General features: G+C 37.9%; 2 protein-coding genes across 4 annotated transcripts in view; both read right to left on the reverse strand.

The window, feature by feature from the left end:
• The window catches only part of AGO3 (Argonaute 3), a 312,574-nt gene that overhangs the window by 261,602 nt on the left and 23,726 nt on the right, over positions 1 to 27,246 (reverse strand). The window lies entirely within an intron of this gene.
• Positions 22,245 to 23,510, reverse strand: LOC138913673 (uncharacterized). The gene is made up of 4 exons (XM_070217876.1): positions 23,459 to 23,510; positions 22,772 to 23,376; positions 22,524 to 22,707; positions 22,245 to 22,469 (listed from the first exon to the last, which is right to left on the reverse strand). Exons 1-3 carry the CDS (start codon positions 23,508 to 23,510, stop codon positions 22,531 to 22,533), a joined length of 834 nt encoding a protein of 277 aa, XP_070073977.1. The 3' UTR covers positions 22,245 to 22,469; positions 22,524 to 22,530.

Here is a 27,246-nt window from a genome sequence, read left to right on the forward strand (position 1 = left end):
TTCCAAGTTGTTGGGTTTAATGGGCGGTTCTTCTTTTAGCTTTCGTTGCAAGCTAGCATGCACTATCTCTGAACGCCCATACAACATCCTTAGCGTTCCAATAGCATAAGGTACCATAGCTGGCATCATGAGCTTTCCCCGGACGGCTTCTAGCGCAGATCCTTTCAGACACTTCTAGAGTCTGATCAGATTCACTTCGTTTGTAAATCCACATCTCTCGGTTGATTGTTCATAATGGCTTATAAATAATAGCCACTCTTCGGGTTTTCCGGTGAAAACTGGCAGGTCTCGTGATATGACCTGACGCGATGCAACTTGAGCTGGTGTTACGTGTGAAAGCTGTGTGCCTGCAAACTGTGGTATATGTCTTCCTGCTCTAACGTTCCCAGCATTGAGTTCAGCATTATAAGCGGCATTTGGCTGTGGTACAAAACCAAGTCCACTAGCTGGCGGAACGAACCCTGCGGCACCATTTTGATGTACAAACATTGGTGCATTGTTTGGTGACATGAATCCGACAGTATTACATGGCGGACCGCATTGCGCTGCTGTATTTGTCGGTGTGAACTGCCCTGCGTTGTTTCCCTAAAGATTATCATAAGAAAATGCGTTCGGTATAAATTCTGGCGACGCCCTCCTATCAGCATAAGGAGGCGTGGCCCTTTGCGCATTCATGTTGCACGTGTTCACTTGCTGTATGAATTGCTGTCCTGCCCAATTCTGCGAAGCGTCGTAACCGGATTAAAAGTGATCGGTGTGCTCGCATTCTTAAGCGACTCAAACTGGTTTGAGTGAATCAGTTTGTCTGGATACATTATCCTCCTTAAAACCTCTGAATAGCCCAGTAAAACTGCATCCTGCGTTTCCGACTGAACCTGCTCCATTTCCGGCGGCGTGTGAATACTGTTTACCAGATCCGCGTTCAATTGCATCAGCCATTTCGCACTTGTGACGTCACTCTCTGCACAAGTAGAACTGCACAACTCGGCCAAAGTCGTCGAAACTTACGAATTTGGCTCTTTATGATCACTATCGTGTATACTCTGACCTCACTCTCTTACACCCTTGGTAAAAGAATGCTTTCTCGAAAGCATGTGCACTAGGGTGGGTCGATTTGGGACCCCAAAAATCGTATAGGGGGAACGTAATCTTTAAAGCCATATTGGCGAACATACTTATGGTCTAAAATGACGGTTGAACCCCCCCCCCCCTGCTGGTTTACGAGTAATCTGCCGCAACTAAAGAACATATCACTTGATGTATCTTACCTTCGGTGGTTCTTGAGAAAACTCTTTTGAAATAGAGTCAATTAAATATATTTGGCTTGTAAATAGTTAGAACAACGATGGTACCGAAAGGATCGTAAATTGAATAGTCCTCTTTGGACCGCGATTTCTTTAAAGTATTTGTTGGTCATCCATGCTCAAAGGATTTCTTATGAAATCTCTGTCCAGGGAGGATATGAAATTCGAAGATGTGGGTATAGACTGGGACTGGGACTGGGTCCCTATTAAATCAATTACATGCAAATACATGCCAAACATTTTATAATTCGGACCACTTTTCACCCATTATATTAAAAATTTTACGCTTTGATAATAATTCTGGTCTTAGAACTAACTATTTACAAGCCAAATATAGTTTAAATAAGAAAAAGTGAAGTTAAAGTTAGTAGGTATAGTAAGGAAACATTTTTTTTAGGTGAGACTAAAGTTAGGTTAGCTAAGAAGAGGAAAAACTGGTGTTGGGGTGGGTTAAGACGAGGAAATAGTGAAAACAGCATTAGGGTGCTAAAAAAGTATGCAAAGGGTGAAAATAAAATACGTGGGGTTAAGGTGAGGTAATATTAGGTAATATAAGGTATGTTATGGCTAGAAGGATATGGATAGAATGTTAGTGCGCTTTAGGTGGGTTTACTGTTTAGCTAAGGTTAGGCGGGATTTTACTCGGATATTAATTTGAATTTGGAAATATGAAAGCATCAGCAATAAATGCTTTGCTTATAGTAGCGGACATTGTCGCTTCGGGTATTGCTATTTTCTATATCAATATTTGTCTTGATTAAAAACAGGGACTGCAAATAAGTGTTATGAGTTTAAAAAAATTGATAGTCAAAATAGCGTCCAAAAAATAAGGGAAAAAAACCACTTACTTACTATGGTTCGGCAAATATGAAAACGTGATAAACCTTTTTTTTTTCAATTTTTATTTTATAAATTAAAAATTGAAAATAAGTCTTATTCTTAAATTTTTATTAGATAAATTGAAAATAAGTCTTATTCTCCAATTTTTATTATATAAATTAAAAATAAGTCTTAGTCGGGTTGGTGTCCCGACTATCTAATACCCGTCACTCGGCTAAAGGGAGTGCGCGGGAGATGGATATATAACATTTGTTGATTGCTTATAACTTTTTAATGAATGGTCCGATTTGAAAAATGTCTTCTACATTTCGATAGGTACAAATATACACAAAAAAATTGCATTTATACTTCTCGGAAATCTTTAAAGATGTAGGCGCAGGACCCATTTCAAAAAATCGTTAGTGGGCGATTGTGGGCGTTAGAGGGGGCGTGGCGCTCGGCTTGCGCTGCGTAGGAAGGCAAAGAATATGTATGGGAAATCTCAACCTTCTAGCTTTTGTAGTTTCTGAGTTCTCAGCGTTCATACAGACAGACAGACGGACATGGCTATATCGACTCGGCTAGTGACCCTGATCAAGAATATATATACTCTAAAGGGTCGGAAATGCTTCCGACGAATACAATATACCCTTTTACTCTACGAGTAACGGGTATAATTAGTAACTAAGATCTTATGAAGTCGATCTTGCGCTCTTGTATTAAAAAGAGCTTTCGCTCCCTCGCACTCGCGAGAACCACTATTTCAACCTTAAAACTCATATAATGGCTCTAGAAGAGTTTGAGCAAATGTGACTGGATCACTCTCAATTCGAAAACGAAAGTGTCTACAAGTTATTTTCCTCTCTGTCCGAATTATTATTTGGAAATAAATTGCCGTAGTGGCTTTCGTGATTTGCACGAACATTTTGGCGCCCCCGTTTGGACATTTTGGGCCATAAAATTGGAAACTTCTAGGAGTTTCTATCTTTGGACATTTTAGTCGGACCCATTTCGTTGAAGCCAAATCGTTGGAGGCATTTTGGAAAAGTTGGTTGGAGCCGATTTCTGGACGCCGGGCAATTAAATTTGGATTAAAAGCCCTCATCGTAAAAATTGTTTTAAGAGTGAGAATGACGTCTCACAACAATAATTTGCATCAAACAAAGAAGGTAAAAACCTAATGAAATATATTTCATATAAAGGATAAAGGATTGTGGATATGTTAATTATATGTTATACAGCTGTGAAAAAAATAATAGCACCACCTACTCGAGCAACTTTTAAATAGTCGCCATACTTCAATTTTTAGCTCTATAAAATCACGTAATACCATTTTGAAATCAAAATACACTAAAGAAACTGGAAATGAAAAAAAAAAGTTTATTTTTTGTTTAGTTTTTAAGTTATATAACAAACTTTATAAAAATTCAAAAAACTTAACGAAAAAAATAATAGCACCACTTTTCAAAAATTGGTTTAAAATTATAGGAACTACCCAAATTCGTTAGGTAACAATATTGAACTATTAAATCTAAGTTAATACTTTAATTTAGTACTTTGTTGCGTTTCCCTTGTTGGAAATAACAGCTGCGCATCGTCTTGGCATAGAGTCAACTAGGTCCTGGCATCGTTTTATGGGAATTTGGGTCCAGGACTCCTTAATAACTTCCCAAAGGGATCCGATGGATGTTGGCTTGGAAGCAGCAACTCTCTTCTTGACGTCCGACCACAGATTCTCTATTGGATTAAGGTCTGGAGACTGCGGAGGCCACTCCATCACGTTTACAGAATTGTCCCCAAACCATTTCTTTGCCTTCTTGCTGGTATGTTTGGGGTCATTGTCCTGCTGGAAGACCCATACCAGCGGCATTTCATATTCTGCGAAGGGTAGCATAATGGTCTCCATGATATTCACGTATACGTGTTGATCCATGATGGTCTTGATCCAATGTATTGGACCTACTCCGTAATAGGAAAAGCAGGCCCATACCATCACACTACTCCCTCCATGCTTTATGGTCTTTATGGTGTACTGGGGCTTATATTCTGCGTTCCTTGGACGTCTGACATACGATCGAGATCCCTTTCCACCAAACAAAACCACCTTGCTTTCATCTGACCATAATATATTCCTCCATTGTTCGGGTGACCAATTTACATGCTCCTTGGCAAACTTAATTCGCTTAGAAATATTTCTGTCGCTTAAAAGTGGTACCTTTCTCGGGCTGCAGGCTTTTAGGTTATGTTGCCTGAGATATGTACGAACAGTTTGGTCCGTCGCATCTATTTTAAGCTCCTTTTTAAGCTCAGTAGCAGACTTGAAAGGATCCTTCTTGCTCTGTCGAATCAATCGGTGGACGTGAAGGGGGGTCATAGACCGACTTCGACCACGTGTTTCAGGTTTTTCTTTGTAACTTATGGCGTTCCTTATCATTTTATTCGAACATCCGACCAATCGACCAACTTCTCTGTAAGATTTTCCATACTTTATCAACTTTTTGATGAGATCACGCTTTTCCTCAGTGCAATGATTTCCACGCCCCATTTTAATGTTATTTTTGAACTTTTAATGATCAAAATATTGAGATCATAGACCAATCTAATAAACACATGCTTTGTATTGAGGTTATCCGCCAAAATATGAGGGATATACTTATTATTTTGGAAGTGGTGCTATTATTTTTTTCGGTATTTTTTGGCCTTTTTTAGTAAAATAATACAAAAAAAATATGTAGGCAGTATTTAAAATTTTGGGACAACTTTTTTTGGTTAGGGAGAATACTTAAGTTTGCAAAAAAAAATTTCAGTAAAAAAAAAAAACACTGAAAACAATTTTTTTTTCACTCAGAAGCAAATGTATTGAAGTGGTGCTATTATTTTTTTCGCAACTGTATGTTATGTAAAATTATTTTGAATAACACTGCGTTTATTTAATTGGAGATCACTAAACGGAGTTCGATTGGTTTGAGTGAATTGGTTCATAGTTACAGTGGAACATTTCAACAATTATAGCTTTGCCAAATAATTTAAACATTTTTGTAATTTTATTAAAAATGCCTAAACGTTGTGGAGTTTCTGACAGCAATACTTCTATTGTAGAAGAAGCTGATTAAGAAAATATTATGAGAAATTTAAATTCAGTTAAAAAGGATATAAATCGTATAGCTAAAACAGTGCAAAATAAAACAAGAGAGAACGTTATAGTCGGGTGCCCCGACTATCAGATACCCGTTACTCAGGTAAAGGGCGTGCGAGGGAGATGGAGATAGACAACTTTGATCCGCCGTAACTTTTTAACGAATGGTCCCATTTAAAAAATTTCTTCTACATTTCGATAGGTATTGATAAACACAATAAAACTGCATTTTTACTTTTCCGAAATATTTAAATTTTTAAAATAGTATATAAGCGATTGTGGGTGTTAGAAGGGGCGTGACACCTTTTTGAAACAAACTTGTAGGAACTCCAAGAATTTTCATGCCAAATACCAATCCTTCAGCTTTCATAATTTGCGAGATCTCAGCGTTCATACGGACGGACAGACGGACATGGCTATATCGACTCGGCTAGTGGCCCTGATCAAGAATATATATACTTTATAGGGTCGGAAATGTTTCCTTCTAGCTGTTACATACTTTTGCAATATACCCTTTTACTCTACGAGTAACAGGTATAAAGATTTCTTTTAACTCTGTACAGTTGGATTGTCGTTTAAGTATTTTAGATACGTATATAGATCGTGCGTTTTCGTTACAACTGCAAATTGAGGATCAGAGAGCTGCAACGAGTATGATCGGGTACGATCGATCATCGCACGATCATTTTCGTTTAATCCGGTAAACTCACTCGGCAACGAATAATCACGAAAAAACCCGAAAGCCGAAGGACGATCCGATCAACTATCAATGATGTGATTTTGAGCTTCGTTCCCGATGATTGCGACCTCGAGTCAGTTGCACATGAACAGATTGTGAACGGATTAATATGATTTCTTGTGACGACGAAATAAAATAAGGGGAGAGTGCGTTTCAATGTACTATATGTTTAATGAGAAATATTTATTCCATATGGAACTTTTTCCTTTCCGTTGGCCTGACAACGTGTAGGTTCCATTTGATATTAGTTCTAAAACGCTTTCAATATCCATTACTTGTTGTCCTTCTGTGCAAATATAAAAATATGTTGTGCAAAATATAAAGCAATAACTCGAACTGCACGGTCATACCGATAAGCGCGAAGCACGATCACACCAATCGATTGCACAAAACATTCGATCACAAACGGGTAAAATCTTCAAGTCGAACGTTCACACACGATCAGATCACACACTTGAACGATCAAAAACGATCATTCATGGGACGATCGCATTCGCTCACCGCTCATTTCATTTCGCTCACCCGAAGCGATTAATCAAAACGGATACGAGTAAATGATCGGGTGTACCCGAAAATGATTGACTCGTTGCAGCTCTCTGTTGAGGATGTCGATCCGGACTTGTCATCGCGATCTGAACTTGAAGATTTATGCGTGCTAACCAGGGCATTTTTATGGTCAGTAAAAACTCCAGCCAAGCAATCTAAACGAATCAGTGTTAAACACAACTCTATCGAATACTAGGCACCTTCCTTGAATGCAGTTGCCCAAGTTTGGTGTTTGTATTTGTTTGGTATTCTGAATTCAAAAACTTTATTGAATTATTTTCTAGCATAATTGATAGTGACCCATCCCTAAGCAACGTTGAAAAGTTTAATCATTTATTATGTTGCTTAGAAACCGAAGCAATAGGTACTGTAAAATCCTTTTAGGTGTCGGATCAGAATTATGCGAAGGCTCTTGCTGCTCTAAAGCAAGTTTATGACAACGAGTGCCTTATATTTTTTGATGGCATATCTTGACTTTTTGAGATACAGTCTATCCAAAGTCCATCTGCAAGCGCATTGCGGTCGCTTATTGATACAGTATCGGCAATATATGAGTCCGTTGGCGACAAAAAGGTCATTGCAAACGCACTATTAATTCATATTGTTATGTCAAAGGTTGACGGAAAGGCTCGCTCTATGTGGGTAGAGAATTTAGATTATCAGAAAATTCTGTTATGGTCTGATTGTGTTTCTGCCCTCTATAAGCGTTTTCAGCATTTGTCGGCGGAAGAGGCTACAAGTGGACGCTCAAAAGGTCGCAAAGGATACTAGAAACAAGCAATTTGGCAAAACTTCACTGGCAGTATCACAAACAATTAGAACCCCCAAGGGCCGTTTTCTTGTCCGTACTTTAGTTTGCCTGCCGGGACAACGGAGCGATAAACAAAAAATGGTTTACTCGTCCTTATGTTACCGCAGGTAGGGACAAATATTGTCTCGGTACTTCATCAAACGTGCAAAATTTGTGCGGTTGGATTGTGCGCAAGTGTTGCCAGACATTTGAGCGTTGTCAATCTGGTTCCACTCTTTATTCGAAAACAGGGTATTCTATTTACAGTTAAATACAAATCAAAATTGTTAATGTCATCCAATTGATTTTAAAATGAATTCCCGAGCGATTTATCTTCAAACTCTGTGGGATATCGTCGAATTGTCTGAAGCGCGAACCTATCGGCGCAGATATCACGACCAAAGAAATTACTTCGAACATTACAGTGATGAAGAATTTGTTAAAAGGGTTTTCTTAAGAAAAAGCGGTAAAATTTGCTTTACAAAAAAATGTTTTGCGACTTGAATTTAAAGTAAAGCAGTAAGTGCATTCATTTGATTTAACTAATTCCATATAATCACAAACCATTATTATCGGGAAACGATAATACATGGGTTAAGCTTCTAATAGCTCTTAGATTCTACGCAAGCGGCAGTTTTCTTATAACTTTAGGCAATTTTTGTGGTGTTAGCGTGGCCACTGCCAGTCGAGTTGTTAAGGGCGTTAATTTTGCTATAGAGTCTTTTTCAAAACAATTTATGAAGTACCGGCGTATTAAAGATCTTCAAGAAAATGTTGTTGATTTTTATAGCCAAAATAGCCAAGTTTCCGAAAGTCATAGGAGCCATAGATTGCACGCATGTAAGAATTCAATCTCCCGGAGGCGATTCCGAAGACACCAGTTCTACAAGAATTGTGTCCTGTTCATCGGTATAATTTTTACCGCGAAACTTTCTTTCTGCCGACATTGTTTTATATTAGTTTGAAATTTTGTTTATATCATCAGCTGTTAGTATGACTGTTTTATGGTATTTTTCGATTAATTTTTGACAATTAGTTAACTTTTCTATTGTGGGGCTGCCACCCAGTCTCAAATTAGTGCGCCTTTTATTTGGAGTTTTAAATGACGGGATGCCATCGGGATAAATTTATCCTTCTATTAGCTAAATTTTACTTTGCAGGACGGACGAGAAAACGGCCCTAAGAAAGACAATTTTATCACGACATGTCCTGTCATAGCTCGTTTTAAATTTGCCAAAGGGGTCCCACTTTGCATAAATTATTTGAGAAAAGAGCATAATGTATCCGCCTGCAAGGCAATTCGCTGCAGGGTATGCTCAAAGCCCCACCACATATTGTTACATCGCCATACTGCTGACGCAAACATACAACAAAATTTAGATCCAGCGGCAAGCCATATAGGAGTGCAAGCAGCAGAACACTCAAACCTGACCTGTTGTCGTCAAATCATGCAAGCACCCTCGATGCACAGCAAGTTGTTTTGGCGACAGCAATTGTAGATATAAAAGGTGACTCTTGTCAGATTCAGCCAGCTAGGGTACTTTCACGTTCCCAAGTCAATTTTATAACGGACGAGTTGGCGAGAAGTTTGCAGCTAAAAGAAATTAATTTGTTGGGAATTGGAAAATCAAGTTTATCCAAGTTGTGCAAACTACAATTAGTTCTCGCCTTCATGAATATGAAATGGTTGCTGACTTCATCGTTCTAAAATCTATTTCCTCTTATCACCTAGAAAAAGGCGTTTCAATTGAATCTCTTAATATTCCTCCAAATATACAGCTTGCTGATCCAGCGTTTTATAAGCCACAAAAAGTAGATCTGCTGCTCGGAGCAGACGCGTTTTTAGCTCTTTTAAAAGATCGATATTTTTTATTTTTTGTAGTCCTTTTTAGTGACAAAACTTTTTGGGAAAACATTATAAGCCAGGCTCTAGCAAGATTTAAGCTGTGAGAGTCGTGTACCATTTTTCACCATTTTCTTCTACATTTCGATAGGTATAAATATACAGAACAAAATTGCATTTATACTTTTCGGAAATCTTTAAAGATGTGGGCGCAGGACCCATTTTAAAATCGTTAGTGGGCGATTGTGGGCGTTAGAGGGGGCGTGGCGCTCGGCTAAAATAAACTTGCGCTGCGTAGGAAGCCAAAGAATATGTGTGGGAAATCTCAACCTACTAGCTTTTGTAGTTTCCGAGATCTCAGCGTTCATACAGACAGACAGACGGAGAGACGGACATGGCTAGATCGACTCGGCTAGTGACCCTGATCAAGAATATATATACTTTATGGGGTCGGAAATGCTTCCTTCTAGCTGTTACATACTTTTGCACGAAAACAATATACCCTTTTACTCTACGAGTAACGGGTATAAAAAAAAACAGCTTAATGTGACAGTCAGAAAAAAAGTTATTAATTTTTTCCCGAAACTACCCATTATGTGTAAGTTGGGACACTTTGAGCATGTAAGTTGAGACACCCGTTTTTCATACAAAAAGGCCTTAGGCCAACAGAGGTCGCTTTCTGCCTAGTACATTTCTTTGATATTAGGGGAAAAAGGAATGTTCAAAGAGCCTTTTGATTTTAATTGTTATTTGGTCTAAGTTCCTAAAAAATGGAAATGGAAATAATTTAAGACGAACTAAAATTGATTAAATTAACATAATTAAATAGTTTTTAAAATTTTGGAGTACTTTTGGTATGAGTATTATTGACTTATAAAAGTGTCCCAACTTACAGACCTCTTTTTCCAAATGTTGTTTTTTGACACTTTTCAAAAAAAATTATTTTTTAGTTTTCCCTAACAAAAAAAAATTGTATTTCGTTTTTTTAAAGCTAATAGACTAACCTTTTGATCAGTACCAAATACGTGAAGTTTCAGAAGTGAATGTCGATATGGCAGATTAAAAACAAACGGTGTACCAACCTACAGACATCTTCCCTATCGATTTATCAACCGAAGAAAAAAGATATCGTCCGTCAGCGGACGATTTTGGAACAGTAGTTTAATCTATTCAAAAGAAATTGTAAAACTAGAAAAATCCGCTAACATCCGTGCTGGAATTCAAAAAATAAATCCTTTTCTATCAGTTAAACAGTTTGGAACGCCGTCATACTCTTTGTTGCGAGTAGGTGGTAGTCTTCTTCATGCCCCCATTGCTCACAACGCTAAATTCCCCTTGTTAATGTCTAAAAATTGCAAATTTGTGAACGTATACTTGTGACACTTACATAGAACCAACTGTCACGCGGGTCCACGGTCGTTGGTTGGGCTTCTCAGACAAGTGATTTGGCTTATTAAGGCACGTCGCGAGTGCAGTACCATTGTACAGCAGTGCGTTCATTGTTTTCATTATAAACCAAAACTTCTATCACAGATAATGGGTAATTTACCAAGAGATTGATTGCATGGAAATAGACCCTTTGAAATAAGCGGAGTGGATCTTTTTGGGCCTGTTAAGGTCTCACTTTTAATTCAGGGAAGGCAGCCAATCAAAATGTACATAGCAGTGTTTGTCTGCTTTGCTTCCAAGGCTGTACATTGTGAAAGATTTGACGTCTAATACATTTATTTTATGTTTATCCAGGTTTGTGGGTGGTCCTGTTGTCAAACTTTATTGCGACAACGCCACGAATTTTGTGGGAGCTGCTCAAATCCTGAAGGAGCTTTTGGAACCTGTCGACACCAACGACCAAAGCATCATGTCGGATGCTGCGGCCCACCGATTCAGCTTCGAATTCATCCCTCCCAGAGCGCCACATATAGGCGGCCTTTGGGAGGCGGCCGTAAAATCGGCCAAGCATCTTCTTCTTCTGGGCAGAGCTATTCTGAAGGACGACGAGCTCCATACCGTCATAGTGGAGGTGGAAGCCTTCCTAAATTCGAGGCCGCTCATCGTAGACAAAGGCAGTCCCAACGAGGGAGAGGTTGTAACGCCAGCTCATCTGCTAGTAGGCACAACGCTGCCGCCCGCATCCACGCAGCCAAAGGCAAACGGCAACCCGTTTTTTTAATAATTATTTTCCTTCAGTAAGTTTTTAAAATATTGTATGGAAACTATGCCCCAAAACACAATGCTACAAATGGAAAAAAACTTTCATTTCTTGTAATCATTTAATAAAAATGTAAAATGTATGACTTCGAATTTATTAGTGAGAACCATAAATTTAAAAGGAAACCAATGATTTAAATAATATAGTAAATTGGTGCAGCGCTACTTTGCGCATAGAAATTAATGCCGGCTTTGATTTGCGTAGCGGTTGCTGGAAATCTCGTAGCAATCAATGAGGTAACGATGATGGCCAGCGACCAACCCAATAACGATAAACTTCCCGATAGACAAAAAATACTAGATATATTTAACACTAAACAACTAACATTAACGCTAATTCAAAAAGCTATGTAAAACCAATGTTAAACCCGCCATTAATTGTACCTAGAAATTGCTAAACCATGTAATAAGAGGGCAATATAATCATAATCGATTTAGCGTCGCTTGTGAACGGTTGTGTTTACCATTGTGCTCTGAGTTTTTGTTTTATATTGTGTTATTTCCGCAAGTATTTTGTGTTTATTTACTAACAAAGTTTAGCCTAACAATCGTGTTAGTGACTTTCATAGATCTCCCAGATTACGGGTACGTGGTTATAGTTATTTTAACATTTCCATTTGATTTATTTAATATCTTGGCTTTGTTAGTGTAATTTGCACTCTCTAAATTGGCTCTTATATTCTCTCTCTTACTCTTTCTCTCTCTCTGCCGCTCTATTATAACTGTAATTTCCCTCTCTCTGAACCTTCCGAATTTCTTGTAGACCTATTCTCATAGTCTCTCTCTCTCTTGCTTGCTTTACATCTAACTGTTCGTGCGTTGAGTTGTTTTGGTGCCCCACAAGCCACGCTCAGTCGATAGAAGACTTTTCTCTCGCGCTCTCTTTCGATTTAATTCGCGATCTCGCGCTTTTTGTGTTTTTGTGGTTTTGGAATTTGATCCCAGTGCCAAATTTACTTGAGGTATTTTTTTATACTTTTATATACTTTTTATTTTATTCTCTTTATTCTTTAACATATTTATACCTTTGTAGAGGGTATTATAATTTCAGTCAGATGTTTGCAACGCAGTGAAGGAGACGTTTCCGACCACATAAAGTATATATATTCTTGATCAGCACCAATAGCCGAGTCTATCTAGCCATGTCCGTCTGTCCTTCTGTCCGTTTCTATGCGAACTAGTCTCTCAGTTTTAAAGCTATCGCGATGAAACTTTCCCGAAAGTCTTCTTTCTATTGCAGGTAGTACATATGTCGGAGCGAGCCGGATCGGACCACTATATCTTAAGGCTCCCATAGGAAAATTCAAACAAATATAAGAAAATTCATTGTAACTTTGTAGGAAGTAGGCGTTTTGATTCTTGACTACTTAAAAACAAAATTGGTATTCCTGGAACTGCACCGAGTAGGCATTACTTTATCTACAAGGGTATATAAGCTTCGGCTGGCCGAAGGTAGCTTCCTTTCTTGTTTTCTTATAATGGCTCTTATCTGTACTAAGAAAAATTGTATGACTGCATCTAATGACCCTTTTGTTTACTGTTGGCTCTGCGAAGCAATGATGCATTCTAAATGTGCAGGATTTACTGGCAGAGTTAAAGACTTTATTGAAATGCGGATTGGTCTCATGTGGGTATGTGAGCCCTGCAGGGATTTGGCAGTTGAGATGAGCAGCTTTATGGGGCAGACTCGAGACGGCCTATGTAATCTTTCACGAGTTTTTAAACAGCTCAATGATGGATTTAATTCCGTATGTGAACAATTTAATAATAAAAAATTTTTAACCGAGTCGCCCAAACGCAAAAAAGCTAGCTCAACTACAGTAAAGGCGAGTGTTGAATCCACTTTAAATCCAAACTTGGTAGCTTCTGCAGTTTCTGGTGACACAGGGGTAAGTGAACACCCTGTGCCAATGGATACTGCTAGTTCAGGTGTAGTCCCTGTCCCTGTAGCCCCTGTATCTGAAAGTCAGGCTTCAGATCCGGCGGAATCAACCTATCCGGTGCCGACCATACCCATAGGTACAGTGGGCGCCGTTTCTGTCGCTCAGCCGAATGAGGTTCAGGCTGCTGCTGGGGGGCGTAAAAATCTCTCAGTTTTACCCAGACGTACAGTGGGCGCCGTTTCTGTCGCTCAGCCGAATGAGGTTCAGGCTGCTGCTGGGGGGCGTAAAAATCTCTCAGTTTTACCCAGACGTACAGTAGGTGCCGCTTCTGGCTCTCAGCTGAGTGAGGTTCAGACTGCTGCTGGGGGGGCGTAAGAAACTCTCAGTTGTTCCACATAGGAAGCAACTATTTGTTTCAAGATTTACGCCTGATACCACATCTGAGGATGTTTTGGAATTCATTCGTGAAAAATTCCCATCCGAGGATATTGCGGTTGAACAATTTCGATTTTCATACGCCCGTAGGATATCGTCTTTCAAAATTTTTGCTCCGCCTGATGTGTTTAAAGAACTGCTTTCTGAAAGCTTCTGGCTTAATGATGATCTGGTTATAAAAGAATTTGTTCCTAATAAACCGAGAACAAATAATAGGCTTTCCACGGTGCCAAAAAACCGAAAGGTTTATTATTGGCTTACCAAAATGTTAGAGGACTTAACATGAAGCTACCCAAGCTTTATGCTGACTCCTCGGCATTTACGGACGATATCTTAGCTTTTACAGAAACTTGGCTGAAACCAGAGATAACAGACTCTGAAGTTCTTGCAAATAATTTTAATACCTACAGAACTGATCGCCTTTCCCGCAGGGGGGGCGGCGTTCTAATTGCTGTTACTTCTACCCTAAATTCTGAAAGAATTCACTCTCATGTCCCTAGTGACATTGAATTTGTTGGTGTGAAAGTTACCCTCCAATCCTTGTCTATCTTTATTACATGTTCCTATATTCCACCTGGCTCTGACCTTATAATTTATGAGCAACATCTAGCAGCTATTAAATCTATTCTATCCTTTCTTTCCAATAGAGACCTTTTGATTGTTTTGGGTGATTTTAATCTCCCGGATATTTCTTGGTCCCCTCCTACTGACTCACTTGTCGCTCTACCTTTATCCGCCCATGACTTTGTGGATGGCCTTTTAGAATTATCGTTACAGAAAGTTAGCTTTATACGAAATTCATTACATAGACAACTAGATCTTGTGTTTTCTTCAGAGCCGTCTGAAGTCACGGTATCTAGAATTGACGCTCTTGTGGTACCAGAAGACCAATACCATCCAACTATGGAATTGACAATTTGCCCCCCCTACCTTGATACCCTCTCTCCTTTAGTTTCTCCAACTAAAATGAGAAGCTTTCGTAAATGTGACTTTAGTAAACTTAGCTTAATGATTTCTCAATATAATTGGACAGAATTTAGAACTGTATGGACATCGAAAGTGCCACTGAAGTGTTCTATAGCGTTCTAAACACTTTTTTTAATGAATGCGTTCCTGATAGGCTTCCTCCAAAGCCAAACAGGCCCCCTTGGTTTACAAATGCGCTTCAACGATTTAAAAATCTTAAATCAAACACTTATAAAAAGTATAAAAAATCGGGTAGGCCATACGATTTTTCGAAATATGTGGTGGCTCGATCTGATTTTAACGTTCTTAACAGTCATTGCTATTCTATGTATTTAGACCGCTGTAAATTTGAATTTTCAAATGACCCGAAGCAGTTTTATAACTTTGTCAACGCAAAGCGTAAGTCATCAGCTTTGCCTTCATCGGTTCGATTTAACTCAATGGAGGCATCGACTGACTCTGAAATTGCTGATTTATTCTCTGACTTTTTCCAAACTACTTATAACTCTTCTTCATGGTCTGAATCAAATTACCGTAATCCTTTAAATAGGGCAAATTGTATTTTTTCCCCTATAATTACCGAAAGTTCTCTCTTAAGAGATTTAACATCAACAACGCCAACTTATTCTCCCGGTCCTTATGGACTTCCAGGGTGTGTGCTTAAGTTTTGTGCATCAACCATCTGCAAACCTATTCTGAAACTTTTTCAATTGTCTATTTCATCATCAGTTTTTCCAACTATCTGGAAGGATTCTTTTATTATTCCACTTCACAAAAAGGGTGCGAAGGCGGATGCCCAGAATTATAGAGGTATTTCTAAATTGTCGGCTATTCCAAAAGCCTTTGAACGTATTATCACTTCTCATTTGCAACATTTATGTTCCTCGCTAATATCACCGTGTCAGCACGGTTTTGTTAAGCGAAGATCGACTACCACCAACCTACTTGAATTGTCATCAATTGTAATAAATGGATTTAACAATAAAATGCAGACTGACGTTGTATATACAGATTTCAGTAAAGCCTTTGACTCTGTTAACCACTCTCTTCTTTTATTCAAATTAGATTTGCTTGGGTTTCCATGTAATCTATTAACTTGGATTTCAAGCTATTTGAATGGGAGGACTCAGAGGGTTATATTTAAGAACGCTGTTTCAAAAACGATCCATGTGACATCTGGAGTACCTCAGGGTATTCATTTGGGCCCTTTGCTGTTTACTTTGTTTATTAACGATCTTCCTTCTAACACATTCTCGTTTACTAATGTATGCTGATGATGTTAAGCTTTGTTTGACATATAATAATATAGTCTGGTTTTGGCTTACAATCAGACATTGATCATTTTCAAGTATGGTGTGAGTATAACCTCTTAAATTTGAACTGCCTAAAATGCAACGTAATGACCTTTTATAGGGTTACCCCTACCTTTATATGTTATTCGCTTCAGAATTTGCCACTTGACCGTATATATTCAGTAAATGATTTAGGCGCTCTTCTGGACCCGAAGCTTAAATTTGACTGTCACATAATGCTGACTGTCAACAAAGCTATGTGTGTTTTTGGGTTTATAAAGCGTTGGTCAAAAGAATTTGACGACCCTTATATAACCAAATTACTATTTACCTCCCTTGTCCGTCCTATATTGGAATATTGTTCTTCGGTTTGGAGCCCACAAACCCAAGTCCACATTGACCGTATAGAGTCGGTACAAAAAAAATTTCTCCTTTTTGCCCTTCGTAGTTTGAACTGGGATCAAAACGTAAGGCTACCTTCCTACCAGAGTAGATTATTATTGCTTAATTTACCTACACTTGCAAATCGTAGAAAAATGCTTGGTACCATTTTTATGCATAATCTCATAAGAGGTGATAATGATTCTGTAGAACTTGTTAGCCGCCTAACTTTTAATGTTCCCGTTAGACTAACACGTAATTATCATCCTCTTAATTTACCTCGATGTACATCAAATTTTGGTCTGCACGAGCCCTTTTGCGTTCTATGTAATAACTATAACGTTCTTTATCATTTAATTTGCACATCGACTTCTATCCCGGTATTAAAAACTAACATTTTAACTCATTTGCTTCACTCCTAACTGCATGTTTTTTTTTTCATTATTTGTTTATTGGTTTTATGTATTCTTCCTCGCGAACTCGCATTTTTGCCCAAATTTTCAAAAGGGCCCCGCGCGAAACAAGCACGTGCTTGGTGTCGTTGGGCCACTTATTTGTACTTCTCGTAGTGCATCAACGTTCATCATCTTATATTATTATACATATATGTGGCAGGAGGAACTGACTCTCAGTTCTATTCCTTCTCGTCACTGAGTTACATCAAAACAACACAAAGTTACAACAACAAAAAACAAAATCACATAAAAAATCTAAAAAATTTAAACTAGTGCAAATTATCATAAATTAATCCGGTAATGCAACTAAATAAATAGTGAAAAATCATCGGCCAAAAGAAACGAAATAAGCCATGAAAACCAGCCGAAGCGAGTGAGCAAAAACGGTAGGAAGAAATTTTAACTATTGTCATCGTAGACAATGGCAGTCCCAACGAGGGAGAGGTTGTAACGCCAGCTCATCTGCAAGCAGGCACAAATCTGCCGCCCGCATCCACGCAGCCAAAGGCAAACGGCAACCTCACGTACTTGCAGAGATGGCAGTTAGTCTCAGCAATCAAACAGCGGTTTTGGAGAGACTGGTCAAGGGACTATCTTCTGAGCCTACAGCAGCGAGGGAAATGGACCAAAGGCGTGGACAATCTTCAGATCGGAACAGTGGTGGCAATCCACGAAGACAACGTTCCCCCCAGCTAAGGATAATAGGCATAGTCGTAGAGGTCGTTTCAGGACATGATGGGAAGGTGCGCGTGGCTGTAGTCAGAACCAAATCGGGTCTATATAAACGCTCCATCCACCGCCTTGCACCAATTCCTATTAGTTAAAGCATTGTATGTTAATGCTGTCAAAGCGGCCGATGTTCAGTCAATTTGGTGGCGATTTACTTTTGTAAAACAATATAAAAACAAGAGAGAACGCTATAGTCGGGTTCGTGTCTCGACTAGCTAATACCCGTCACTCGGCTTAAGGGAGTGCGAGGGAGATGGATATATAACCTTTGTTTGATTGCGCATAACTTTTTAATTCATGATCCGATTTGAAAAATGTATTTTGCACTTTGATAGGTATAAATATACACAACAAAATTGCATTTATACTTCTCGGAAATCTTTAAAGGTATGGGCGCCAGACACATTTTAAAATCGTTAGTGGGCGATTGTGGGCGTTAAAGGGGGCGTGGCACTCGGCTAAAATAAACTTGCGCTGCGTAAGAAGCCCAAGAATATATGTGGGAAATCTCAACCTTCTAGCTTTTGTAGTTTCCGAGACCTCAGCGTTCATACGGACAAACAGACAGACGGACATGGCTATATCGACTCGGCTAGTGACCCTGATCAAGAATATATATACTTTATAGGGTCGGAAATGCTTCCTTCTAGCTGTTACATACTTTTGCACGAATACATTATACCCTTTTACTCTACGAGTAACGGGTATAATTAGTAACTAAGATCTCATGAAGTCGATCTTGCGCTCTTGTATTAAAAAGAGCTTTCGCTGTCATTTATGTAACATCCACAGACTCACAATCGACTCAATTAGATTCGTTGAGCTCTTGGTGTAGCCGAAATGCGCTCCCTCTTAACATAAACAAGTGCTTCTATGTTACTTACAGTAAATCTGTATATAAATTCTTCAATGGTCAACCTTTACAGCTGCTGCAGGAATCCTTGGATCTAGGTGTGATGTTTGATTCGAAATTTAAGTTCTCAGCACACTTCGATTACATCTTGCCCAGAGCCTATGCCATGTTTGGATTTGTGAAAAGGAACGCTTCGCTATTCACTGATCCCTACACCAGACTTGCGCTTTACTTTGCATTTGTCCGGTCTTAGCTAGAATATGCCGCTTTTTACTAGCACTCATGGAAATAGAATAGAGCGGCTACAGAAACAATTTCTGAAATTTGCTCTATTGCCACTAAGATTGTTAGACCCTGTTCCTTCTTATCACCAGCAATGCAAGCTTGTTCGTCTACCATCCCTTGCGCATCGTAGAAATATCCTGGTCATTTGCTTTATCTTTGATTTGGTGAATGGTGGTATCGACTGTCCTGAGCTACTCTCGAAAGTTGGTTTTAACGCTCCTTCTAGGCAACTGCGGAATTTTGATCCCTTTTTTCTTGAGCTGAGGCGGACTAATTATTCCCAAAATTAGTCTCTCTATAGGGCTTTATCTGAGTTTAACGCACTTCCAGCTGATATGCAATTAGACTATTTCCCAAATAAAACCATTTTAAAACATAGGTTAATTAATTACACTGTGCAGCATTTTTAATGCTTTTTAAATTTACCTCGATGGGTGCTATATTTTTGGATTCGTTATGAATTCCGAAGTTAAACTGCGTTTTCCAAAAAGTTCCCCGACGCAAGGATTCTTAGCAAAAGGACCTCTAAGTTCGAAAAATGCTGAAATTGGTCCACTTTCTGGAGCTCTCAGAGGCCAACGGATTCATGGTTTGTTTCGATGTTAAAGTTTTTGAAAAGATACACTCTTTATCTTTCGAACCCCATACTTAGAATAATTTTAGGATTTTTATTAAGGTAGAAACAAATTTTAGAAAACATAGTCCAAAAAACATAAAAGCATACAGCTGCCGTCAAAATAGTAGTAGTATTGCCGCCCTGTGCTTTTAAAGGTTTGTTGTTGTAATTTTTCTTCTCCTGGTAATATTGTATTAATTATAATTGTTTTATTAGACTAATTGGATAATAAAAGTGACAACAACAAACCTTTAAAAACACAGGGTGGCAATACTACTACTATTTTGACCGCAGCTGTAAGCTTTTAAAATTTTTGACTATGTTTTCTAAAATTTATTTCTCCCTTAATAAAAATCCTAAAATTATTCTAAGTATGGGGTTCGAAAGATAAAGAGTGTATCTCTTAAAAAATTTTAACATCGAATCAAACCATGAATCCGTTGGCCTCTGAGAGCTCCAGAAAGTGGACCAATTTCAGCATTTTTCGAATTTTGAGGTCCTTTTGCTAACAATCCTTGCGTCGGGGAACTTTTTGGAAAACGCAGTTTAACTTGGGAATTCGCAACGAATCCAAAAATATAGCATCCATCGAGGTAAATTTTTGATGCTGCATAGTGTTATTTTGTAAGTGTTAGCACGTAATATAATTTGTTGGATTGCATAAGCAGCCAGTTAAGGTATATCCGTTGCACACTGGGCCAGAAAGTTAATTTTTTGGCCAAAAATCTGTAATTTCTTTCCTAGGACAGTTAGAAGGATGCAGTTTTTTGCGTTTTTTTCTTAAAAGATTGAACTTTCCAACGAACTAAAAGTAAAATTTCTTGGAATTTTATATGATATAGATAATCCAGACCAAAGTCGGAAAATTTTACGTACTTTTCGGTTTTTTATTTAAAAAAAAATAACTAGAAGACGCACTTCTTTCATTTTCGAAAACAATAAAGTATGAGATAAAACAAACTAAAAAAAGTTAACATCACTAAAAAATATTAGTTCATTTAAGATTTATGAACCGTTAAAAAGTGCAACTTTCGGAGGCTCCCACATCAACGTTTATCAAACAATCGATTTAAAAAAAATTTCTATTTTTTTGTTCTTGTTACCTTTTAAGTTTTATATAATCAAATTATGTAAAAAAAATTGTTTAAAAATATTGTTTTTTGATTTGTTTAATGTTAATTTGACATATTCTGAAGTCATCACAAAAGTATGCTACATTTTTATTTGCCTAGTCCTGATTAAATAGATAGATATAGGTTTGGAAAATACCATAATCGAAGTAGATTTTAGATGTTAGTCACACTAAAATCAAATTTTTGAGCGCAAAATGTTCACCAAAACCTGAAGAAATAAAGTATGGCATACTCTTGGGCTCTCTTAGCTAACCTCTTCAAAATAGCTCGACTTCGAGTTAAGCCTTCAATTAAAACTTAAATTACCGAAAACTAAGGCAAAACCGCATCGAGTCGGTGGGCTACGCTTTTAGTAAATTGATCAACGAATTTTTTTTTGAAGGAATGAACTAATTTGGGGATGGCACTCGAAGGCACTCGAAAAGCAAAGTACTCATTTGCTGAAAAAAAGCGTAAAAATTAACAATTACATTTATTTTAGCAAATAAGTAAGACATACGAGCTATATTATATTTTTTACTTGTTGAAAATAATCCCTTCTGCAAGTTTCGGAAAGAAGTCGAACAGCAACATCAGCATCTTTGACTTCTAAATTTTTTTTCATTTCCATCAATATTTTATGAATTTTACACTTTGAAAATATGGTAAAAGAAAACTACTTGCCCGAATTCTTTGAAACTTTGGCATAAATTAGTTTAATGTATTATAAAAAGGATCCCAAACTCAATTTGGTCATTTTCTTAAAAAAGAAAAACGTATTTTTGGCCAAAAATCTGATCGGCTGGCCCAGTGTGCGTTGGCGAAATAAATAAATAAACATTTTCTACATCCACAAATTTTTATAGCCGATACTATCGGCCAATATATCGGAAAGCGATTGCTGGAACACTGTTAAAAAAAAACGTGTTTTTTTTATGCAGAAAAATTTGCGACAAATTTGAAAACGATAGGTTACGCCGTTTAGACGAGGAAATAGTTAAAACAACGAGAAAAAAAAAAAATGTGCCAAGGGTTAGAATAAAATAGGTGGGGTTAAGGTTAGGTAATATTAGGGTTAATTCGGTGTTAAGGTAAGTATGTTATGGTTAAAAGAATATGGATAGAATATTAGTGCGTTCTAGGTGGGTTTACTGTTTAGCTAAGGTTAGGCGGGATTTTAATCAGTGTTTAAAATGCTGCAGTCGAAGTAGCAAAAGTCACATAATTTTTCATTTTTCTTGCTTCGACTGCCTGTAACTTTTTAATACGAGCTGTTGCTTTTGCTGCTGCTTCTGAAAAAGTCGGCAGTCGCAGTCGAAGCAAAAGCAAAATCCGAGAACTGCCGACTGTCGAAGCAACAGCAAGTCGTTGCTTTCTGATTTTCGACTGCTGCTGTGCTGCTGCTTTCAGTCGGTAGCAACAGTCGAAGCAGCAGCTAGGAAAACTGTCTGGAAGTTTCTATTGCTTTTGCTGCTGCTTCTGAAAAAGTCGGCAGTCGCAGTCGAAGCAAAAGCAAAATACGAAAACTGCCGACTGTCGAAGCAATATTGCTTCTGCTTCGTTCGGAACAATAAAACTTTTCGCCAATCTGATTTCACAGCCGTCTAAGGGCTTATTCAGGCTACCTCCACGATTTTTCGCAATTTGGTTTAACCAATTTTAAAAATGGCTTATCCAACGATTTTAGTTTTATTCCGATCGGCGGTCGAGCGCCTTACAGTAATTAAGGTTGGCCACTTTTCAGACTAATTGTTGCCCCAAATTTGAGAGTCGTTTCCAGAACGTTATAAATATAATTTATTTAAGAGAATATTATTCTAAGTATAAAATCTTCAAGTCAGGTGAATCTAATTGCTCAATTCGCAGGTCAGCGAAACTCTAAGTTCCAAGTCCTCGTTGCCGGCAAGCTTCGCTTCTCGTCTCCGTTGACGTCGCTGCTAGTGTCGTCTTGTAGTTCTGCCACCAGTGCAGTTCTGCAATTTAGAGTAGTCGTCTCCAGTGTAAGCGGGTGTTGTTGTCAAGAACGGCAGCGGGTCTTCGTGGCTCATCGTGGTGTCGATGAGGGTAGGGGGAATAGCTGTGGTGTAAACTTATATAAATAAAAATTTCACATTAGGTACTAATTAATTACAAAACTATTAATTGGCGTCGTCGTCCTCTACTTCTTGGAAAAGTGGCAGCGTGTCTATAGCTGAGTCCAAAAAGCTTGGATTCAGTTTTACCAAGAGTATATTTTCCAAGACATCTTGGTTAAGCCGACTTCTGTAATCCGTTAGAACCAGTCTTAGGGCGGAGAAGGCTCTTTCAATCGAGACCTGTTATAAAACAAATGAATATATATAGCTATAATCTTAAATGTGTTTAAGCATTTGCATTTACCTGAGTTGGGGGTACGCCAAAGCAAACATTGCTAATTGCGTATAACTCCTGCTCAGTGCACTGTTTCCCCTTCCAAAACGCGAGGACATCCACATCAATCCTTTTGAAAGGTAGTTGTAAGTTCTCAATTTTGGAATATACGTCCAATACACTGCTAAACTGAGTTTCTACACCTTCCTCGAGGTACGCGTTTAAAAGCTCATCTTCCTCGTCCAAAAATTCGCTTTCCAAATTGCTTGAACTCGATGCAGGTGTTGAGCAGAGATTTCCTGTTGGATTCAAATCGTATAGTCTGTCCCAAATAGATTTTAAGTGACTGATTGCATCACTGCGTTGCTGCACTGTTAAAGTATGCTGGAAACGCGGATCCAAAAACAGGCACGAGACTATAAATTTGTTGCTAAACAAGGCTTTGGTTCGCTTTTCTATTGAATTTAGAATTTGGGTTCCGATTGCTTTTGAAAGCTCATGATTCGTTTCGCTTACAATTTTCTCCGTGCCAATTTTAAGCTTCAGCCATTGGGCGTAAAAATTTCCGTAGTGCAGCTGTTCTTCTTGAAATTTTTTAATTGTTTTTTGCAACGGAGTGAAGACTGCGCAATATACTTCTATAAATTCTCAAAAAGAACCATCAACTTCAAAATTTTCCTCCTCCGATTGGTTTTTGAGGGACTCGATTTTGCTTACAACATCTTTTGCGTCCATTAAGTCGCTCAACATTGTGAATGTTGATCCCCATCTGGTTGACAATCTAGGCGCGGAATTTTTAACTTTTTTAAATCGAAAATTTCCCGATAGCCATTGGACGACTTTCTTATAAATTTTGTCATGTTTCGACAATGGAGCAGATATTTTATCAAGTTCGATGCCTTTATAACGTCCAGAGCAACCAACGACAGACTTGTATGTTGCCTACATATACGCTAGGAATCTTTTCCACTGATTCTATTTGCTCCAAGTAAAACGCATTTGTGGAGGTTTCGTCGTCTTCATCCATATCTTGCTCCGAAACAAACGACAATAAGTTTGTTGTTTTCAACATGTTAGCACCATTGTCAGACGTGATTGAAACGATTTGGTTCAGGTTAATACTGTACTGGTTTAGGACAGTGATCACTTCAGCCGCAAGATTTTTGGCTGTGCTGGCTCCAACTCCTCTTAAGTCTACCATTCCAAGCACAACTGATTTAACTTGATCGGCGCTTACATATTGTGCACTTAAGCCAAAAATGTTTCGAGACATCCTAGTAGCACTGTCCATTTTCAAAGAAAGTAACTTATATTTTACTTCTTTTGTTATGTGAGCTTTGATGTTATCGGCTACTGTTTTTAATGTTTTTTTACAGTTTGACGCATTTAGTGTAATTTTTTTCCCATCAGCAGCTTTTAGACCTTCACAAATTGGATCTACTATATTCCTCATATTTTTCGAATTCAATACGTTAAAAGGAATGCTGTCTTCTGTTACCAACCCGATGTATGACCTTAACAGCTCTTTCTTGTTGACCTCAATTTTTATTTTGCGTTTCCTTATGGTTTTCAGCGTTGAATTCGACGATGACGCGACACTCTCGGCACTTGACACGTTAAAGGTAATTTGGTGTTTTTTAAGTAAATGGGATTTTAAATTAGAAAGTCTGTTATTTTTCATCGAAATTTTGCAAATATTGCATATAGCTTGGCCTTGCTCAATGTTGTTTTCAAAATGTTTCCACACATCACTTTGAGCCATAGCTAAATACGTCCTGCTCCTTCCAAAAACTTTTTAGAAATGAAATTAGCAAAAATAAAAGCGTGTAGCTTTGCAGTTACTACATGACGACTCCCTAAAATGTTTCTTTGCTGCTGCTTTGAAGAAGAAGCAAGCTACAGCAAAACATTTGAAAATATGACTTGCATATTGCTTCGACAGTCGGCAGTTTTCGTATTTTGCTTTTGCTTCGACTGCGACTGCCGACTTTTTCAGAAGCAGCAGCAAAAGCAATAGAAACTTCCAGACAGTTTTCCTAGCTGCTGCTTCGACTGTTGCTACCGACTGAAAGCAGCAGCACAGCAGCAGTCGAAAATCAGAAAGCAACGACTTGCTGTTGCTTCGACAGTCGGCAGTTCTCGGATTTTGCTTTTGCTTCGACTGCGACTGCCGACTTTTTCAGAAGCAGCAGCAAAAGCAAAAGCAGGCTAAATGAAAATTCAGGCAGTTTTTTAAACACTGATTTTAATCTGATATTAATTTGAATTTGAATATATAAAAAAAATTAGCAATAAATGCTTTGCTAATAGTAGCGGACAACGTCGCTTCGGGTATTGCTAGTCTCCAATAAAAAAGCGCAATAATTTTGTTGTTAAGGGGGGAGACACATATGATTTTTATAGCAAACGTTAGAAAAGCATACTTGTTTTTTATAGCAAACCCGGGAACTTTGAAATTCAATTACAAGAGAACCATGGCCGACCGCCAAGTTTTTTTTTGCACGTAAGTTCTTAAGAAATCGCGGTCCATCAAGGATAATTTTTTCGCGAATTTCGGGGGTGAGCCGGCTAATATATAGTATTACCATGGTAATAGTCTAGAAGAGGGGCCTGTGCCCCAAAAACCGCGAAAAAATTACCCTCGATGGGCCGCGATTTCTTAGGAATTTACGTGCAGAAGATTATCGGCGAAAATGCATGGTTCTCTTGTAATTGTAAAAACAAAGTAGCATTTTCTAGGCTTTTGACTCCATACAAGTTTGTATGAAATTCGTTTTTAACAATAGAGCAGTTTTGTTATCGTGCACTTCGTCAATAGCCATTTAATAAGTTGTTAACCCATCTTAATGAAACATATCTCATTATACCCTTGCAGAGGGTATTATGATTTCAGTCAGAAGTTTGCAACGCAGTGAAGGAGACGTCTCCGACCCCATAAAGTATATATATTCTTGATCAGCATCACAAGACGAGTCGATCTAGCCATGTCCGTCTGTCCTTCTGTCCGTCCGTCTGTCCGTCTGTCTGTCTGTCCGTCTGTCCGTCTGTCCGTCTGTCCGTCTGTCTGTTTCTACGCAAACTAGTCTCTCAGTTTTTGAGCTATCGGGACGAAACTTTCGCAAAAGTCTTCTTTCTATTGCAGGTAGTATATATGTCGGAGCCGACCGGATCGGACAACTATATCTTATAGCTCCCATAGGAAGGATCGGAAGAAAAAAACTTTAAAAAATTCTAGCTTCGGTGTTTTTTGAAATATTACCTTCTACTTTTGGGGATGTTATTTTTTAAATATTTCTGAATTTCGAATTAATTATTTAAAAAATCGGACTACTATATCATATAGCTACCATAGGAACGATCGGAAAATTAATGGAAAAGTAATAGGAAATAAATTCTAGCTTCTTTGGTTTTTATTGTATTATCTTCTACTCTAGGATATAACTCTTTTTAAATATTTCCGAATTTCAATTTTAATTTGATCAAAATCGGACGACTATATCATATAGCTGCCATAGGAACGATCGGAAAATTAATGAGAAATAATGAAATAATGAGAAATATTAGAAAATTGAACATTTTTGCGATTTGTTAATTAATAGGAATGATCTGCAAGGGTATATAAGCTTCGGCTGGCCGAAGCTAGCTTCCTTTCTTGTTTTTTTAGTCGTTTTATCTACTATCAAATAAAAAATAATAAAATTAAGAATTTAAAATTTAATTTTTTTTTTTTAAATTAAAAACGCATGTAACTTTAGTTTTTGACAAGAATTTACCTTGTTTTTTACGGTGTAAGTACTAACTTTTTTCCAAATCGATTTTATTTATTAAGAGTAGAATTTTTAAGGGGTTTTTAAGGGGAACTTTGGATTTTTTTTTTGGTGTGTAGCAATTATTTTATGACAGTGAAGTTATTATTTATTGATAGTACATGTTCTTATCGAAACAACAAGCCTTTGTTCTTGAAAAAATATAAATAATTTACGAAGTTATGGCAATTCTTTCGGAACCCTTTTTTTTTATAGCGGCTTGCGGTGACTACGATGGAAGTCCAGCAGGTCAACTGATATCAAAAAACCAAAAATTTTTAGTTAGTATAGTATTATTTTCAGTTCGTGAACGATTACTTTTAAGAATATTTCCTTTTTTCTGCATACAGTAACAATTTTTCCAAAAAGTTGATTTTTCAAGTTCTAAAAATTTTATTTAAAAATTCTGATCTGCGAAATTAAAATTGGCGCATAAAAACTGAATCGTTCACGAACTCGGCACAATCATTACGAATAATTTAAAAAAAAATTGAAGAAGATCGATCAAATAGTTTTTGCGCAATCGTGGTCACAGCGAAGGCACTTTTGGAAAAACACGACTTTGAGATAAACGCATTTAAAGTTTTACGTTGACGTTGCAACTATTGAAGTCGAGCGCGTCAAAACGCTGTTTTCCTATCGAACTATTATTCGGATCTGTATGAAAATTTGGGAAGATGTTCTCTAGGGGATATACTT

Source organism: Drosophila takahashii, chromosome 3R, assembly GCF_030179915.1.
Source record: "Drosophila takahashii strain IR98-3 E-12201 chromosome 3R, DtakHiC1v2, whole genome shotgun sequence".
NCBI lineage: Eukaryota > Metazoa > Arthropoda > Insecta > Diptera > Drosophilidae > Drosophila > Drosophila takahashii.

Coding starts and splice junctions, on each gene's coding strand:
- LOC138913673 (XM_070217876.1), bottom strand. CDS start 23,510: ATGGGGATCAACATTCACAATGTTGAGCGACTTAATGGACGCAAAAGA. Junction 23,377..23,458: donor TAATGGACGCAAAAGATGTT/GTAAGCAAAATC, acceptor AATTTATAGAAG/TATATTGCGCAGTCTTCACT. Junction 22,708..22,771: donor TTGGCGTACCCCCAACTCAG/GTAAATGCAAAT, acceptor GTTTTATAACAG/GTCTCGATTGAAAGAGCCTT.